This window comes from Carassius auratus, chromosome 17 (assembly GCF_003368295.1).
Source record: "Carassius auratus strain Wakin chromosome 17, ASM336829v1, whole genome shotgun sequence".
Taxonomy (NCBI): domain Eukaryota; kingdom Metazoa; phylum Chordata; class Actinopteri; order Cypriniformes; family Cyprinidae; genus Carassius; species Carassius auratus.
In genome coordinates this window covers 19067738-19085587 of record NC_039259.1, presented here as the reverse complement: position 1 = coordinate 19085587, position 17850 = coordinate 19067738, and the positions used below count along the sequence as shown (strand labels likewise).

Below are 17850 nucleotides of genomic sequence, written 5' to 3'. Positions count from 1 at the left end.
AGTATTGTATTTAATACACATTCGTTGTTTAATGTCTGTGTGATATATAAAAGTAGAAGTTTTTTGAGTTGCAGTTTAATTAAAAAAGCAGATTTTCTGCACACATCAGTATTTTTTCGCGGTTGGCTACTGATTATCATATCAGCGCCTTTTCTTTATCTAAAGCCTTTGTCTGGTCGCAAACGCTCGGTGGTCTTGTAGGCGCCACTCTGACTGAAAACTACAAATACCAGGAGCAAACGCGGTGTTCCGGTAACAGACAGCCAATCAGAAGTGCCCCTGAGTAGCAGCTGGGTGGGCGCGCGCTGTGGGAAGGTGCTATCGTTGCAGTATGGCGGACGATGGGGACGGTAGGAGTGCAGCGGCGGACACTAGCGGCGGGCAGGGCACGACGGAGGAGTTGGATTCGGGGGCCGGTCTCGGCATAAGCGGCATGTTGCTCGATCTCGGCGTTCTGGTGCTCTTGCTGGCCGCGTGTTACGTGGTTTACGCGCGGTGGTGGCGGAGGGCGGGCGCGAACGCGGGCCGGGGCAATGAGGCCTCGCCGCTTCCCAAGATGAGGAGACGCGACTTCACCCTGCAGCAGCTGAGCGAGTACGACGGCGTGCAGAACCCGCGCATCCTCATGGCAGTCAATACCAAGGTCTTCGACGTGACCAGCGGCAAAAAGTTTTACGGACGTGGTAAGAGAGCGCAGGGCTCAGGCTCACACCAACAATTAGCGGAGTTTTTTTTTTTTTAACTTGAGCAGTGGAGAAGGTAATTTAACTAACGTTAAGTAGCCAGTAAGCAAGGTGGAATACGTAAGTTAATAGTAAGTTAACTACTGTATATTAAACAACTTATTAATATTCCCGGTAGCACTTTATTTCACATTTGGCCTCTTACACGTTACAGTAACTGTACATTATGCTTAATTACAAGAAACTTACCACAAACCAGAACCATACAGTAAGTGTATGTGGTTATTAATATTTCACGGTACTTATTTATGTAATAACACTGTAACAAGGAGATATTTATCTAATAAAGTAACCTTATTTTATTTTAAAAACGTTTTTGCTAAAACTGGAAGTGCCAGCAATACATACTGGTCTTAGTGGTCTAACGTAGTAATATTGGAAAAGTTACAAGTCACAGCTGGATACTAGTGGTGTATTCCAGCAGTGACTAGTGTGTGTTGAAAAGTACTTGTGGCTGATTATATAGATATTAATCAATAATGAAGTACTAACATCTAACGAAATAGTGAAGGCGACAGTTAATGTTAGATTACTGACCACACTTTGTTTTGCTGTCCTTTTTACATGTTACATGTACTTGCTTTAGTAATGATAAGAAATTATGCATAATTTTAAGCAGCTAAACCTCTAGTACGTACATGTTAATCATTATTGCTCATAATGGTTAGTTTAAAAAAAAACGCTTTCCATAGAAGAATATACTCTGGTCAGAGGAAAGCTAATACTAGTAAACACTGGTCAGGGTAAAGTCACACAAAGCCTCTTTCTCCCACAAACCCCTGCTGTGATGATGCACAGGGTGGTCTTAAGTCTCTTATCAGAGTTTTCCAGCCTCTTGACGGGCCCTTTCTATCTCATTCATAACTGCAGTCACCTCTCTACCGCTCTGTTTTGCGTAGGTGAACTCTTTCCCAGGCTTCAACCTGTCATGTCAGTGTGTTTTTGAATGAGAGCCATGTGCAACGTGGACATATGGTGTGAGAGCCATGTGCTGGCACACCCATCAGATATGCACTGTACAGGTAGAGCTGAACCATGCAGTAATCAATAGGCTTATTTTAAACATGTGAAGCAAACAGCTTGATGTGCTATGATGAATATTAGGTCAGCTAAGTTTAGCAGTGGTCCTGGTTAAGAAATCAAGCACCGAGCCTCATTCCTGCCTCCCTCCCCTGCAGGGAAACCCTGGTTTCTTTCCCCTGTACTTTAAGAGCAGTTTACAGGCTGTGCAGAACAGCTGATTGCTACACTGCATACTTGAAATATATTTTATCTCAAAGCCAGTACAACAGTCTTTAGTCTGTCTGGAGTCTATATTTGGAAATCCAGTTCAGAAGTGAAACAAAGAGTGCACATAAAACTGTACCAGGGTCATCACAGCCATGGATTGCATATACCCAGTTTTGATTCACAGTTCAAACTACAGCCTCTGATTGGGCATCTCATCTCCCTCAGCTATATTTGTATACGAGAGATGTTATCTGACCATCTGTGGTGTTTATGGGGGGAGCATGGTGCGTTCAGTACGTGATGTCAGCAGCAGACCAGACTCTGACCTGTTTGTCATTCATTTAGACACCTGTAGTCCCGTATGGCATCTTGCACCATTTCACCCAGAACGAATATGAGATCAGCTTTATTTACCTGTTGCTGCATTCATTTATAACCTGATGAGACTATAGCATAGGTTTGCACTTTGTAGACAGACGTGGTGTCTTATCACTCGACCATAGGGCAGCTTGTTCTTTTTTGGTCAATGTTTGGCTGGCCCTGCTTGTTTCTTCTAAGACTATTATTGCTCAACCGCTGAAAAAAAAGAGTATGTGCCTGTGTGTTTTTGCACATGGAGATCAGATGATGAACTAAAAAAAGAAGTATCAAAAGATGGCTTTATAATTGCCCCTTCTACTGCCTTCTGTTCTGAATAAACAATGACTAGAGCTCAGTCTCTGTCAAGAAAGAGAACAGAAGAAGCTGCACATGCCAGAGCAGCCTTGTCATCATCAGGCCTGATCTGAAAGGCTTTTGACAGTCTCATTTGTTATGAATCATGGATTCTAGTTCCTGTTAGAGGTTATGAAGTAAAACTCTGAATGTAGCAAGTATTAGAGATGTCCTCTTATCTTCCTTCTTATCTTTTGTACCAAAAGACTATCTATGTTTATATGGGTATTGTGTCTGTTATGTGCTATTCACGTTCACACTGTTGCTACAGATGTTACTTTGTACACTCTTCATATTACATTCCTGCAAAGATGACAGGAAATTTACTTGCATATTGCTGTCCTGGGGCAAAAAATGAGGGCAGTTGCATTTCAGATCAAACATACAATGAATGGTGAGTGAGCGTGACCTGGACATGTCAGGTGAATGATGAGATTTTCGTGAATAAAATGATCCTACAAGACAAATTGCATGAAAACTTATTCCTCCGGTTTCACTGACAAGGCTTAAAGCTAGTCCCAGACTAAAATGCATGCTGTCTCAACTGAAAATATGCTTCTCTGACATATCTTAAAATATGTCAGTGTCATTCTACTGTCTCAGGATGCAATGTAACGTTTTCCTCTAAGGCATTTTTATAAAAGCTGTGTCTGTTCCATCTGTATCATTGTTTGAGCTTTTACACATGCACAGTAAGTTTAAAGAATTTAACGTTTTCTGATGTTTCAGTGTGGGTGAGAAACTTTTGGAATACACTTGAAAAGGCTGGTGTGGACTGAGAGCATTATTCAAATGTTTCCAGATTAATGTAGACATAGCCATAGTATATTTTAATATTCTTTTCCATACTCTGTGTGGTGTGTTGTTCACAGAATCTCTCACAGCTGTTTTCGAGTACCTGTTTGTTTACCTGCATTCCTCAGGTTTGCGTGAGCAGCTCCATTCATCTCAGCTGTTTGGTTGTATTTGAGACAACACTTTTTTCTGCTTGTCTGGGATTGTCTGACCCACTGACTCTAAAACTGTTTTCTTTTAGTAGATTCATAGCAGAGTTTTTTTGTATTTCATTTGGGCTCTTACTACTGCTGGTAGTAGAAGTAAAAATAATAGTACTGATTTATACAAAATATTGTTAGCAGTAAGGCTGGGTGATTTCGCAAAAAATGTAAATCTCGATTGTAAATCTCGACATCCCAGAATGTTTGAAACAGCAGTTTATCAACGATATGAAGTGCCACTATGCATATCTCACACAACATTAGGCTAAATGAAAAAAGAAACAAAAAGTCATTCAGAACAGGCACAAACAATAATGTGACAACTTAAACAGCAGCATTAGTAAGGCATATAGCCTAGACTAATTAATTTCTTAAAGGGATACTCCACCGTGTGTTCATATTAAACAGTTTTTTCCCTTAACTAAGACGAGTTGATACATACCTCTCTCGTCTCAGTGTGTGCCCATAATCAAAGTGTCGCGGTGACACTTTGAAAGCACTTAGCTTAGCCCATTCATTTAATATGGGCCAAGCAGAGAAGCTACCAAACACCTCCAGGTTTTCCCTATTTAAATGCAGTTACTCGCGTAGTTTAACTCGACCTAGGACGGTAACACAAAACAAAACGTTGCGCTTTTCTAAGCGTGTAAAATGGATAACTATATTGTGTGGCGGAATACCATGGCAAGTGCTTGTAAGCACTTCGTCTTGGCGCAGTAATATCTTCACTCATGAAAAATCCTCTCACCGGCCCCCGCTCCCTCTAGTGAAGATATTACTGCGCCAAGTTAAAAGCATTTCACTCCCATCTTATTGCATGTTAACCTATTCCACTGCCCGCGTCACATCTTTGTCAAAACAAAAGCGCTTTGTGAATGACACCTAGCACTAAATTTATGGTCCTTCACGGAGCGTGTCAGATGCGAGCGGTTAATCATGTGTGCCAGCATGTGGTTGGATTGTTCTTTTCTGTCATCTCCGGCATGTTGTCATAGTGTCTAGTGTACTAACATTTGGTAATATTTCTATTCAAAATTGCGGTTCCTCAATTTAAAATAAAAAAATTGTGGCAAAACAATAAATTTGAATTAATCGATAAAATCGGGTAAATCGCCCAGCCCTAGTTAGCAGTAATTATTAATTATCTATAATTATGAATAATACATAAGTACTGTTATTTTAAACACTTTACATACTTTACTTTTTTATTTTTTAGATTTGAATGAAGGAAGGCTAATTAGTTGAGTTTTAACTTAATTTAAAGTTTAATTATATTTTTGCTTTCATGCATACTAGTTATTTTAATTTGTCATGAATTGCAGATCAGACAATAACTGATGAATCACTGGCAGTATTGCATTTTCAGTTCTGGTTATTGAATCTGTAATGTGCAGAAGTTCCTAAATTTTTTTCTTTCTGACCTTTATGCTCACAGTATGTCTGTTGTTCCAGAGGGCCCCTACGGGATCTTTGCTGGACGTGATGCTTCTCGGGGTTTGGCAACATTCTGCCTGGAGAAGGATGCATTACGAGACGAGTACGATGATCTTTCAGACCTGAATGCTGTACAGATGGAAAGCGTTCGAGAATGGGAGATGCAGTTCATGGGTAAGCAGGAGAATTCCACTGTGAATTGCGAAAGAAATCTTCCGACAATTTCTGCTTGGCCGATGTGTTCAAGGTTTTATTTTGACTGTGCATCGGACTTTTATTTTGACACAGAGCTCACACTCTCTCTCTCTTGTTTACTGTCACTGTTTACAGTTCTGTCTATTACAAATAGAAGTCTGTCTCTAAACTTGATTTCAAATTTTGCTGCGCTTTATGCATTCACCCACTGTTATATTTGTTTCATTTTCAATGTGTGCTGCATGTAAAATGAGTGTTACCTTGGCTTTATTTGGAAAATATGCCCTGTTGGTTATAGTGTTTACTTCCTTTTTTAATTATATTAAAAAATGTTTAAACCTTATTAAACATTAATTTATTTGTGAAAAACACTTTGTCTTCAGTATAAGTATTTATTTTACACATACATCAAGTGACTTATAATTTCTTAAATATTTTTTTTAATATATATATATATATATATATATATATATATATATATATATATATATATATATATATATATATATATATATATATATATATATATATATAATATTAATGATAATATATAGTAGGGATGTCAACGATTAATCGATGATCGATTAATTGTCGATAAGAGATGCAATCGATTAAGGCTATCGATGGTCGGTTAACCGATTCAATGTTGGGCTGCGTGCGGCTCATGCGCACTCAACACGTGCGAGCGGCTGTGAGTGACGGTGACGATATATAAAAGCATCATCATTCATTCACAATGTACAAATTAAGCTTTTAATGTGATTTAAACTTTAAAGTACATTAAAATAGAAACAACAAAAAAGTTCTTCAACATTAAATGCAATAGAAATGTAGTTACTAATCATTTCATCAGATAACTGTTTTATATCGTGCGCTTTGCAGGGCTGCGGGACACAGTGACAGGACAGGTAGTCTATTCATTCCTACAACTTGTTAATTCATTCCTACGAATTATTAGTGTGGCAATTGTCCATGTTTCATTAATTTTGTTCCCTAAATAACCAATGATTTAAGTGAAATAAGGGAATAAATTAATGATTCTTAATTCATGAAATCTTTAATTTCCCTTCCCATGTTTACCACAGTAAGAGATGCGAAAACAGTTATTAAAAGCGAAAGATAATAAAATAAACCTGGGAAATTAGAGGGTTACACTATGAAGATTTAGGAAAAGAAACAATGCCTAAATATACTGAATTTGTGCAAATTCGTGACCAACCGGCAAACCAGAACAAAGCCGCGTAAATGAAGACTATGGGGTCCAAAAGCATGGTCGCGATCTAACATTTTCCAGTTAACCTATTATTCCTCTAATAAACAAAGCTTTTATACCACACTAATCAGATCTTATAATTTCTAAATAAATAATTGCTGGATTCAAAACGGCGATTAATAGGCGCTGTGACCGACACATTCCTGGAGCATTCACTGCTGTCACTAAACGGTGACGCCGAGCATCGTTCACAAGTTTCTGCATGGACCTGACTCGGGCACAGGTTCTAAGCCCTGGGACAAAATGGGATGCTTTAAGGAAAATTTATAGCCTACTAAGTAATAGGCCCAACATAAAAATAACAATTTGTTTTCATGTTTTTTTTTTTTTTTAAATAGGCTATGCGAAATATATCCGACTTAAATAATTAAGATTAACGGATTTAAAACAGAAGTGTGGGCGCTCCATAAGTTCACAAAAAAAAAAAAAAAAAAAAAAAAGGATGACAACGCATTCTGTTTGTTTGTTTTATTTTACAAGAGCACAAATCTTCTGTTTTTATTGTGTGTGCACAAATGAAAGTAAACACTTTTGCGGAAAATATATATATTTTTTTTAATGTCTCAGCTGTTTCGATCGCGCTGGAGCCTGCTGCACACGTATATTCTAGCGATTCAAACTTACATCGCAGTCTGTTCATTATCAAAATAAAATGTCAACTAAACATTAAAAGGTTACACTGGTCAGTTTAAATAGACCGTAGTATACCGGTCCACTCTGCTGTTATGCCAAGGACGTTTTTGCTCATATGAAGAGGATCATCTTTTCCGTCTATATGCGAATGCGTGTTAAGTACAAGCCTAGTTTACATTATAAATAATAGTTTAACATTCAAATACATTGCGAATATGGAAACATTTCGATTTGTGCCAAATGAGACATGAGCAATAACCTCCAAATAAATCTAGCCAAAGCCGCGCTCGCTCATCCTCGTCTGCACGCATGCACTGTCACGATCTAATGCGCTGTATGCTGGATTTTTAAAAATCGGACATTTTCTAGGACAGAATCCAGCAGGATCAAATTAATGTGAGCAACAGTGTGTTTTGGTGCAGCAGCGCCGATGTAGTCACACGCGCTCCACATTTCGGATAATTTTATTTTAAATACAATAATGTCAGTTGAAAACATTGCAATTGTGCTTTAAAATACAACAACGAGCACCACAAAACCATTTAAAGATGCGCGTTCAGCGTTCTCCGTGCGGGATTGGAAACTGTCAACAAAGTAAAATGACCTCAAAAGTATGGCGCGCTCTCTTCATTTTATCAAATGATCATAATCGCATCTATTCATTTTATAATCCTGCTACTAGCATTTTATTCAGACTAAAACCTCTTTAATTCAAGTGAGAAAGCGTTTTGTGTGTGTGTGTGTGTGTGTGTGGCTTTTGCACATCCTGTCATACCGCTGACTGCGTGCCTGCAATAGACGCATTTTGCAGTATTATGGTTAACGATTAATCGATTAATTGATCGTTAATTTAAACGACGATCGATCATGGAAATAATCGAAATTTGACATCCCTAATATATAGGCTTTATATCGGCTATCAGCCCCCCTGCTTTCCAAGATATCGGCATCGACTGTCAAAAAAACAATATCGGTCGACCACTAGTTTTATTGGCCTTTTGGGTAATTGCAGATAGGAAAGTTGTGCATGTTTGGTAGGTAGTTAGTTTTCACTCCTCTTGGTCCACAAGCTTTGCATGTTGTTCCTGTTGTTCTGGTTAGGGCTGATCTGTACATTTACTGTAACCACATAGCTGATGCAGGAATGGTGTACTGGACAAATTCTCTAGATATTGAGTGACGGTAATCTTTAATTGTCATGTTCACTCTAGATCAGAGAGCTATAAAATAATGAGTGGCCATATATCAGTGTTTCCTGCACCATTATTCAGTAGTAATGTGTCAGATGGTCTCCGTTAAATAAGATAAGATAAAAAAAAGTCTGGGAAGTTGGTACCATGAAACAGTCAAGAAAATACTTATTTTTCAGTAGCTGCACTAATAAACAAATATCACTTATGAATTTGAAAAAAAAATGATTCTTGGATAAGATGAGGTTGTGCCCTTAATGTACTTGCATGTTTAAGGGAGAGTGACTTGTCCTATAGCCATATACAATAAGGTTTATTCTTGACTGATCTAGATTGATTGATTCAATGTTGAACAGTCTCATATCTGTTTGTGTTGCTGTGTGAGATGAGGAAATGAGATAAACAGCTTGACTTCCCCGTCACCGCCTGTGGGGAAAATCTGGCATGTAATGTAACAGATTAATGCCTCTTATAAGTTACTCTGGTGAAAAGCACACAATTTTTTCACTCTGCTTGTTTGCATTGTTGCTACCACAGATGAACTCCTTATAAGACCCCCCCCCCCCATAAAAAAAATAACAAATGTGTTTTAATAGTAAATAGTTGTAAAAGTTAGTAAATTAAATTAGCCAAAATTAAGGGCATTAAAAAGTAATAAACGTCATCTGACGAGGTATTACATTTTAGAGCCCAATCTTTTTTTAGATAGATTTTAAACTTGTGTTCAGTGCAGGCCTTTCTTCTAAAATTTGCATGGATTTATTTATATGTTGAGAGTAACGTTAGGACAAGAGGTGTTTGTTCACACGTGCGCTGAAACAAACTGGGTAACCGGCTGGCTTGCTGCCAAACATGTACGCAAGCTCGCTTCCATTCAGGAGTTAAAGCATGGGCAAATGCAAGTTTTCGGACCAATTTTTACAAAAGATCGCAAATTTTCATAATTGCCTCAAAATATCAGCAGAATCTGGGCTTAGAAGCGTCCCGTGACGTCATCGCAATTCACATTCAGTCAATAAAGTCCTTGCGTTCTCATCAAGACCGATTTACAAGAGCTACATTGGATAAATAAACAAAGCGGAACAAATCCTCGCTGCTAGTTCGGGCTGCGCAGACCGTTTATCTGCTCGAACTGGAGCTGCAACACCGTTATACACAGCGCTGGGAGATACAGTGAAGAAAGCAGTCGAACTCACCACAGAGTCAACATATCTGTGAAATCTTGTGAGAAGCATTCAAATTCAGCGAATAATTCTGTTAAAGCTGATATCAGAACAAACGCCACTGATGTGGAAACCAGGAAGAGCACTTCAATAAACACATCACCACCATTGACCATGGATTTAAAAGTAAACTACAGGGACAGTTTGTGACAGAATTGCTCTAATGTTTTCGAGTGATTTTAAATGCTTCACACAACTTTTCCCAGCACTTCAATGGTTTAAGTATTACCGAATTTGAAAGTTATTTTTAATGTGTAATATTTGTTCATCTTTAACCCTCTGGGGACGGATTAGGCGGTACCGCCCAAAATGGCATACTTTTACAAATGTGTAGTTATCTCAAAAACTATTAATGCTAGAGAGATGCGGGTTTTTTTGCCGTCTTCCTCAGATTCCGCTGAAAACAGCGGTGTCCAGTTTGTATATTAAACACTTCCCTTACTGCGCAATACCACTGCGTAAACAGGCCAATGAAAACGATTGTGCTAGGCAGATTCAACACGCAACAGCCAATGGAAAAATTGCCGCTGGGAGGAGTCTTTTTCTAACCCAATCAGAGGAAGGTTATGTCTTCTAGCCTTTCAGAGGACTGTGTAGCTCTGCTGTAGCCTTGTAAAAGCTGGCTGGACTAAAGTAAAAGACATGTAATCAATAAGCGTTCAGAGAATCAGCATCAGGGTGGAGAAAGCAGAACGCGATCGGAGTGTTACAGAGAGCGATCGGAGTATTAGCGAGCACAAAGAGCTAAATTCGAGCGATCGGAGAATCAGCATCACGTGGAGAAAGCAGAAAGTTATCGGAGTGTTAGCGAGCACAAAGAGATAAATTCGAGAGAGATACAGCATTATTACAGAATTGTTTTATCAAAATGGCAAGCAGTAAAAGATTTACGGCAGAACAAGCTCTGGAACAATTACTGGAAAGGCCTGGCCTTGCTTTGCTCACTGGCATGCCTAGGACTGTTTTTAAAAAAAGTTAATTATTTAATTGTTCTTTACACATTTGATTAAACAATAACACATTTCTGTCAAGCAAAAAGTTTGAAAAAATATATTTTCTTTGTTCAAAAACTGTTCTATATTGTGTGTTTTTCAGTAATAAATGACAAAAATCTAATTTTCGTTTTTGAAATTCTCTAGTTTATTGTAAAATTTTTCACTCATACTTCCTTTATATAAACATATTGCATGCATGCTTATGGTAGCTTAGGGTCTTCTGAATCCATAGATACCAAACACAGGGTGTTTCATCTCCTTTACATATGATTTATAAGCCCAAATATAAAAATAGAGAAAACGGACCAAAAAGGGCTTAGTCCCCTAAGGGTTAATAGGCTTCCCCCATGTATAAAACTGAAAGTTTTAGTATGTAGGAAAGCAAACACTTATTTAAAAATAAAATATATATATTTAATTACCACTTGTAGATGATTGCAGGAAGTACTTATAGGTCATTTCCCCTCCCTAATATTGCCTATATATTTTTGTATTCATTAAATAATATTTAGGAGGTTGGAGTAGACTAACTTACTTGTTAAATATGCAAATTCATGGTTAATAGCTCCAGTCAAGGCCACGAGCAGGCAGGCCACGGGGTCCTGCTCCACCTCATAAAAAATTGACTCAATATCTAGGTCAGTGGTTCTTAAACTTTTTACCCTCTCAGGAAATATTAGGCTTTCCCAGTACCACCATTGTGACTAATATTGACATGGCTTGTGATTGGCATAGTGTTAAAGACTTACTGTAATGCTTAATCTGAAGGTTTAGCATGGCTCTGATAAAGCCAAACATAAATTATAGGGATTTTGTTTAAATTATTTTATTGTATGTTTATTCGTATCCTGAGTACCACCAATCCTGAGTCACAGCTGGAGAACCAATGATCTAACTTTGACAAAACAGTCCTGTCATATCTATCACTGTCAAATGTAGCCCAACACTTGGCTCATGATATACTTTGAGGTTAATAATGCTATAATTATAGGCTAAGGTTGTCTAAGCAAAAATAAAGCAATAATCCCTGCAAAGCCATGTTTTCTGCAAAGCTTTGTCCAAAACTATGGACAAAGGCCCACTGTGACATCTTTATTAATCCCTCTGCTTTACTTAAATGAATCATCTTAATTTATTTTAATAACACCTGTGCTTACTTCACGGCCACCTCTTTTTTTAGATTGCTCACACATTAGACATCAGACTGAGTAATGATCTGTGAAGATGATGTCTCCTTCCTCTTCTGTCTTTATTTCTATTCTTATCTTTGTGGGCAGTTTTTGAGTCCAGTGTTGATGTTAAGTTATAATGACCTCGTTACATTATGATGCAATATGTTATTCCATTTGGAAAGATAATTAATTTACCCCACTACAGTTGCAGCTTGAAGTCGTGCTGATATAAAAAAATATTTTGAAGGTATTAAAAAGGTAGTAAAAGGTATTCAGTTTACCTTAAGAAGTTCTGTATATACCCTTACCCCTGTTTCACACTGCAAGCGTGAGCGGTGCGCGAGCAGACTCTCGCGAGTATTCACACTGGAAGTGTATAAGTACAGCTAGGGCTGTAGCTATCGAATATTTTAGTAATCGAGTATTCTACCAAAAATTCCATCGATTAATCGAGTAATCGGATAAAATGTGTTTTTGCTTAATTAAAGTGCAATATTAATTATGCGAGAGAAAATAAGACTCCTGGGGCTCTTAAAATGAACAAATAAGTTTCCTTTTTTAGATTTTTTTTTTTTTACTTTTTAAATGCATAAAATGCATTGCATACATCAAAAATAAACATTTAATTATTACCCATTGTTTCTCTGTCTGTACTCGTAATGTGAACAATGACAATAAAGTTGACAGATGAATTAAGTTCATTTAAGTGCCATTCAGTTGGGGTTTAAAATAAAGCATTTTCTGAGATGCACATTAAACATTAAACACTTAAAACATTAATTTAATTTATATTTTAATTATCAAAAATTAAGCAAACTTAACTTTTTGGTAAACAAAGGGGATTTACTATTAAAAATAAAACATGGAAGAAATGTTGTGTGATTAAACCTTAAAAAAAACGGACTTTTATTTTGACGGGTCGACGTACCTTTACAGTTCTTTGTATTGTGATGTGAAAACGGTCAAATGCTCATGAAGTGACTCTGTCAGTGCAGTTCTGGAGATGTTGTTCATGTGTTCACATCCTTATTTAGTGAGACAGCACGCGCGCTTCAGTGTGTGTGATAAAGGAACTCGCGCTTCTGCTCCATTCATTAACAGAGACACGCAGAACATGCAGGATTCATATTTAAATAGACTGTTCCGGCTTAATATTTACAGATATTAGTCCATGTTTGATTTGATGTAAGTGCAATGACCTATTTTTGATTAATTCATTCACAATTTGTCAAATTTCGTGCCATTCCGCATTAAACTGTTAAACTCCGTTTTTATGACTGGATTCCGCGATTCCCTCCGCGTTTTCTGCATCGCGGAAATCATATGGCCCTAGTTGTTGTATGCCAGCTCTATCTTGCAATGGACACACGCCACGACGTTCTCTTCACGTTTGCCCGCGCGCTCTAATCAAAACACTGCTGACTCCTTGCAGTATCTCGGATGCAGCGCTTGCGTCTCCTTCCACTTTGTGGGTGACGTAAACGCAATGTGTCACATTAAAAAATCATTGCGAAAGAACCTGACGTGAGATTTAAAATAAATTAAAAGAGGCTTCGAGGCAGAGGAATTTGCCTCGATCATTTTTTGTAATCGAGTAACTCGAGTTACTCGAGGAATCGTTTCAGCCCTAAGTACAGCATCACAGCAGCGGCTGCAAAGCGTGTTAGGCAAAAAGTAAAACCATTTCAAACAATGGGTATAATTCTTTCAACATTTGTTTTTATAACAATACACCCTACTTTCACCCAAAATTAATAATTAAAAAGTTTAAATGGGTAAATACATATTTGTTATACTTAATTTTCTTTTCTGGCATAATTGTTAAAACACTAGACATTGTCGTTGTTGTTTAAACTCTTGACATGCTTATTCTGTGCATTTTGAACACGTTTTGTGTAAAATCATATTTATTTTTCCATCAAAAGTTTTTCACTTTAATTGAGCATGAGCAACACAGCAAAAATAGACCGGATCCCGAAACCCCCGCTTCACTGCTGTTCATGCGACGCTCCTGCTTGACGCTCACGCGCTGCTCCTAGTCCCGGTGTGAATGCACTCATTGATTAACATGGACGCCGAAAAAAATATGCGCTGCTCGCGCGCCGCTCACGCTTGTGGTGTGAAACAGGGGTGAGTTAACAATAACACTGATGGAGAAAGATGGTCTGTGCAGCAAGATTATGTTTTACAATCAACAGAAACTAGCTGGTTAATGCTAACTGATCCCTGGTTGTAACTACAAAAGTTCAATGTCCAAATAAGAGTCCTTCCAAAAGTTTGTGCACAAGATAAATATGCAGAACAATATTAGGGCTTGGACAATAAAGCAATGCAGAATCGATTGGTGGATTGATTCTTATATTTTCAGATTGCATCGTGATTCCTTAGGAATCGATTCGGAGCTTAAATTTTAACAGCAGATGGCGCTTTAATCTTGATTGTATCCGCGCAATCAGATGCTCATGAAGAAGACTGCTAAAGAGCACTTGTGCGTTCGGCTGAGTCATGTAATTTCACCTCAGCTTAGAATCCTTTACTGACACGAGATTAATGTAAACAGCCCATCGTGAACACCTTTGTTATTCGCGTCAACCTTTTTGAATTTTATGAATTATTATTTTAGGTTCAAGTGTGTGTAAGGATTTGAAACAAGCAGAGTATGGCTGTTTCTAAAGCATGCAGTGCTATCTGCTGTTCAAAACTAAAAAAGAATCCCAATGCATTCGGAAAATCTCAGAATTTATCCTGAATCATTTCTCAATTCGCGAGGCATCGGTTTATTTTCCCAGCCCTACACAATATGCATGAACAAGAAATAAAAAATTCAGTTTTATATTAAAATAGTTTTATTAATCCTTTTTCCAATTGTTGTTCCTCTCTCTCAGAGAAATATGACTACGTTGGCCGTTTGTTGAAGCCAGGAGATGAGCCGTCTGAGTACACAGATGAAGAGGACATGAAGGATCATCAAAAACACGAATGATCTGCTGAAACATCCACAGCAGCTGAAGCCCAGGACTGAGAAGGCCACCATCCAGAATAGTTAAACTCCTCAGAATCTGCCCTTTACCTCGATAATACCGTGTTCCCACTACTGCTCCACCACAGAGAGAAACGCATCAGTCTGAAAGCCCCCTGCTGTTCTGACTGTCCTTTTACCAAAACAGACCAATAGCCTGTCAGAGTTTCCTGTACTCGTCTTGTCTGTTCTTGATACCTGCTCCTTGACCCTCAAGCTTCCTGTCCCACCTAAACACTCGATTTAAACCATCGAACACTATACTGTAAACCACCAATCCTGCACCCTAAATCATCAGTCATACAGTTCTGTCATTTACCCTACAGTCCAGTGGAAAGTGGAGCGCACCTGAGGCTTTTATAGCATCCTGCACATTTGGGCGTTCAGACTTGGACTGGCAATGTGAAGAGATGTATAAAAAGGAGGAAACACAGAATACACATACATTTTTATTCACTTCAATTTATTTTGGGTCTTCACGGTTCATGACCTCAAAAGTCATGTACATGGAGCGGGGCAGATGCCTGGAGTCCAGTACACAACAGGTTAAAAATCGCAACTGGGTTCTCTTTTTAATTCTTTTTGTTTCCATTTAAGTTTTTTTGTTGTTGTAATTATTGTAGCACAATCCACATCTCAAACATTTCTCAAGCATTTAAATCTCATGCTTATTAGTCGACTGTAAGAACGTTGTCGTTTTAAATCAGAGTAAATGTCGAGTGGATATTGTAACCAATCCAAAAGCCAGATTGTCTGCCATCAGCCAATCAATCCAAAGGTTGGGAGGGTCTGGGGTGGGTGGGTGCTCTCAGCAGTTTTTGTATTGTGTGCAACACTAGTGTGTAGCGATTTTTGTCACAATGTGATTGTAAAACATTCAGGATGGGAAATGTTTGTGGGGGGGGAGGGTAACCATTAGCATTCTTGCCATAGAACTGTTGTTTTATTTGAACTCTTACTGTGTAAATCTGAACGGCTGGTTGGGATGCAAAGGGAAGATCAGTATGGTAGTTTAATTGGATCAACTTGTCTGTTTATTGGTCAACAGAACTCTCCCTTTCCCTGTTAATGAAACGGAGTAGTTATCGTGCCTTATTTCCATTTAATTTACTACAGAATAGTCAAGAGATGTAGAAGGATACAGGTATGAGAAAACGCGAGATAAAACTTGTTCTGCTCTGCCCTTTCCAAAATACATACTATTAGGAGGTTTTCGAAAGCTAAGGCATCTTCCCCTCCATTTCCTCAAAGTTTGTACAATGAGGCGTGCTCACGTTTGTGAGCAAATCGGACACGAGAGGTTTGACCGCCGTTATCGTGACCTTGTACATAGACTTTATGAGCTATTTCAGTGTTACTGCCATATCCGCGCTGTTATTAAACTCCACGCACTGCTGTGTTGTACTGGCCAAAAGATCCATTGCTCTTTCTCTGTTTCCATCTCTTTTTCCCCTCTTTTTTTTTTTCTGCTGAATTTATTTTTAATTGTGGGTAATTTTCAAATCCACCCGTTAAGTGTTGTATTTAGTTTTTCTTCTGGAGAGGGGAACTATGAGTTTGGAAGAATACTTTGACTTTGCCGGGGGGAAGGGGGATGTGGCGCAATTCAAAAATTGTGGATTCTGTAAATATGTGTATCATTTTATTAAAGCATGTGCAGCAAACAGTGAGGTAATGCTGGCTCTCACGTCATGTATTTAAATGGAGTTTGCAAGGATGTGTGCGTGCTTGGTTTGGGGGGGGGGCGAGAATATGTTGTTGCAGAAATAAATGCATTTGGTTAATAACTACTGTTATCCTCTGCCCCTCTGTTGTGTCATCTTAAGCTTTGTTTCTCACAAAGTGCATTATTTCAAATCAAAGAACTATAAAAGTGGCAGCTGAGAATGTAAACACTGAAGTGTGTTAAGAAACCACTAGGTTGATTTTTTTTTACTAAATGCACTTTAATAGATCATGCAATTCTACCAGTTTTGGACTAGTTTTAATATTTTACACTTCCATATTAAAGCATTTTTTAGATTGTGTGAAGGAATAGGGGAGGAAATAGGCAAAAATGTTATAAAGTAATGGCAATAGTTTGTCCAGATAATTTTTACGGATTTGCAGTCTTAAATATATTTTCAAGCATGATTTAGCAGTGTGAAATGTCATTCGAAAATGTTAGAGCTGAAAAGAATTTACATAAGGTAATGTATCAATACTGTGTGTGCATCTCCAAGCTCAGTTTACACAATCAGTAGTCAAACAAAACCATTGTTTCAAATCATTGCGGTTGTGAGTTTACAGCTTCACACCACAGTTTGAGTATGGAGATAGTTTTGTTGCATAATTCCAAATAAATTTATAATAGAAATTTATTTAAATTTATAAATTCACATAATTAAATGTGCAAGTACAAAATTATCTACAAATAAGTCTTTAATGCACCCCTGGTTTGTTACATTAAATGTAGCACTATCTTTTTATGCAGTACTTTTCAAACTTTGTGCCTTAAATATGTGTATTTTGTTGTTATGATCTATCTATCTATATATCTATTTATATATATATATATATATATATATATATATATATATATACTGTTTTATGGTGTCTCCTTTATCTATACACCTTTTACCTGTTTCTTTATTATTTTCAGGTAGGTAAGGAAAGTCGACCCTGGACAAAACTATAAGCATTTCAAAAATACAGCTTGCTCAGTAGACTTCTGTGGTCAGTTCTTGCTTACGGCTCTTAAATTACTACTCTTGCAGACCATAACTTGTCAATAATAAAATACAAGTTTTATTAAAGTTAACCAAAGTTATATCAAAGTACAATAGTAAAGTTACAAAATCAAGGTATATTCAGCTGGTATCAGGCATCGAGGGATACTGAACAAGCACAGTATCCCTTGACGCCTGATACCAGCTGAATATACCTTGATTTTCTTACTTTACTATTGTACTTTGATATAACTTTTGTTAACTCCGTGACTGTTCTTGAATGGCCCAGCCAGAGCCCTGACTTAAACCCAATTGAGCATCTC

General features: G+C 37.8%; 1 protein-coding gene across 1 annotated transcript; it reads left to right on the top strand.

Moving 5' to 3' along the window:
* The first annotated feature begins 316 nt into the window (after positions 1 to 316).
* On the top strand, positions 317 to 16483 carry LOC113117526 (membrane-associated progesterone receptor component 2-like). Its single transcript, XM_026286257.1, has 3 exons — positions 317 to 683; positions 5138 to 5293; positions 14686 to 16483. Exons 1-3 carry the CDS (start codon positions 332 to 334, stop codon positions 14781 to 14783), a joined length of 606 nt encoding a protein of 201 aa, XP_026142042.1. The 5' UTR covers positions 317 to 331; the 3' UTR covers positions 14784 to 16483.
* Positions 16484 to 17850: the final 1367 nt, after the last annotated feature.

Bases quoted from the DNA above. Each gene is read 5' to 3' on its own strand.
- LOC113117526 (XM_026286257.1), top strand. From the start codon at position 332: ATGGCGGACGATGGGGACGGTAGGAGTGCAGCGGCGGACACTAGCGGC. The intron at 684-5,137 runs GTAAGAGAGCGC...CTGTTGTTCCAG, and splicing joins CAAAAAGTTTTACGGACGTG to AGGGCCCCTACGGGATCTTT. The intron at 5,294-14,685 runs GTAAGCAGGAGA...CCTCTCTCTCAG, and splicing joins ATGGGAGATGCAGTTCATGG to AGAAATATGACTACGTTGGC.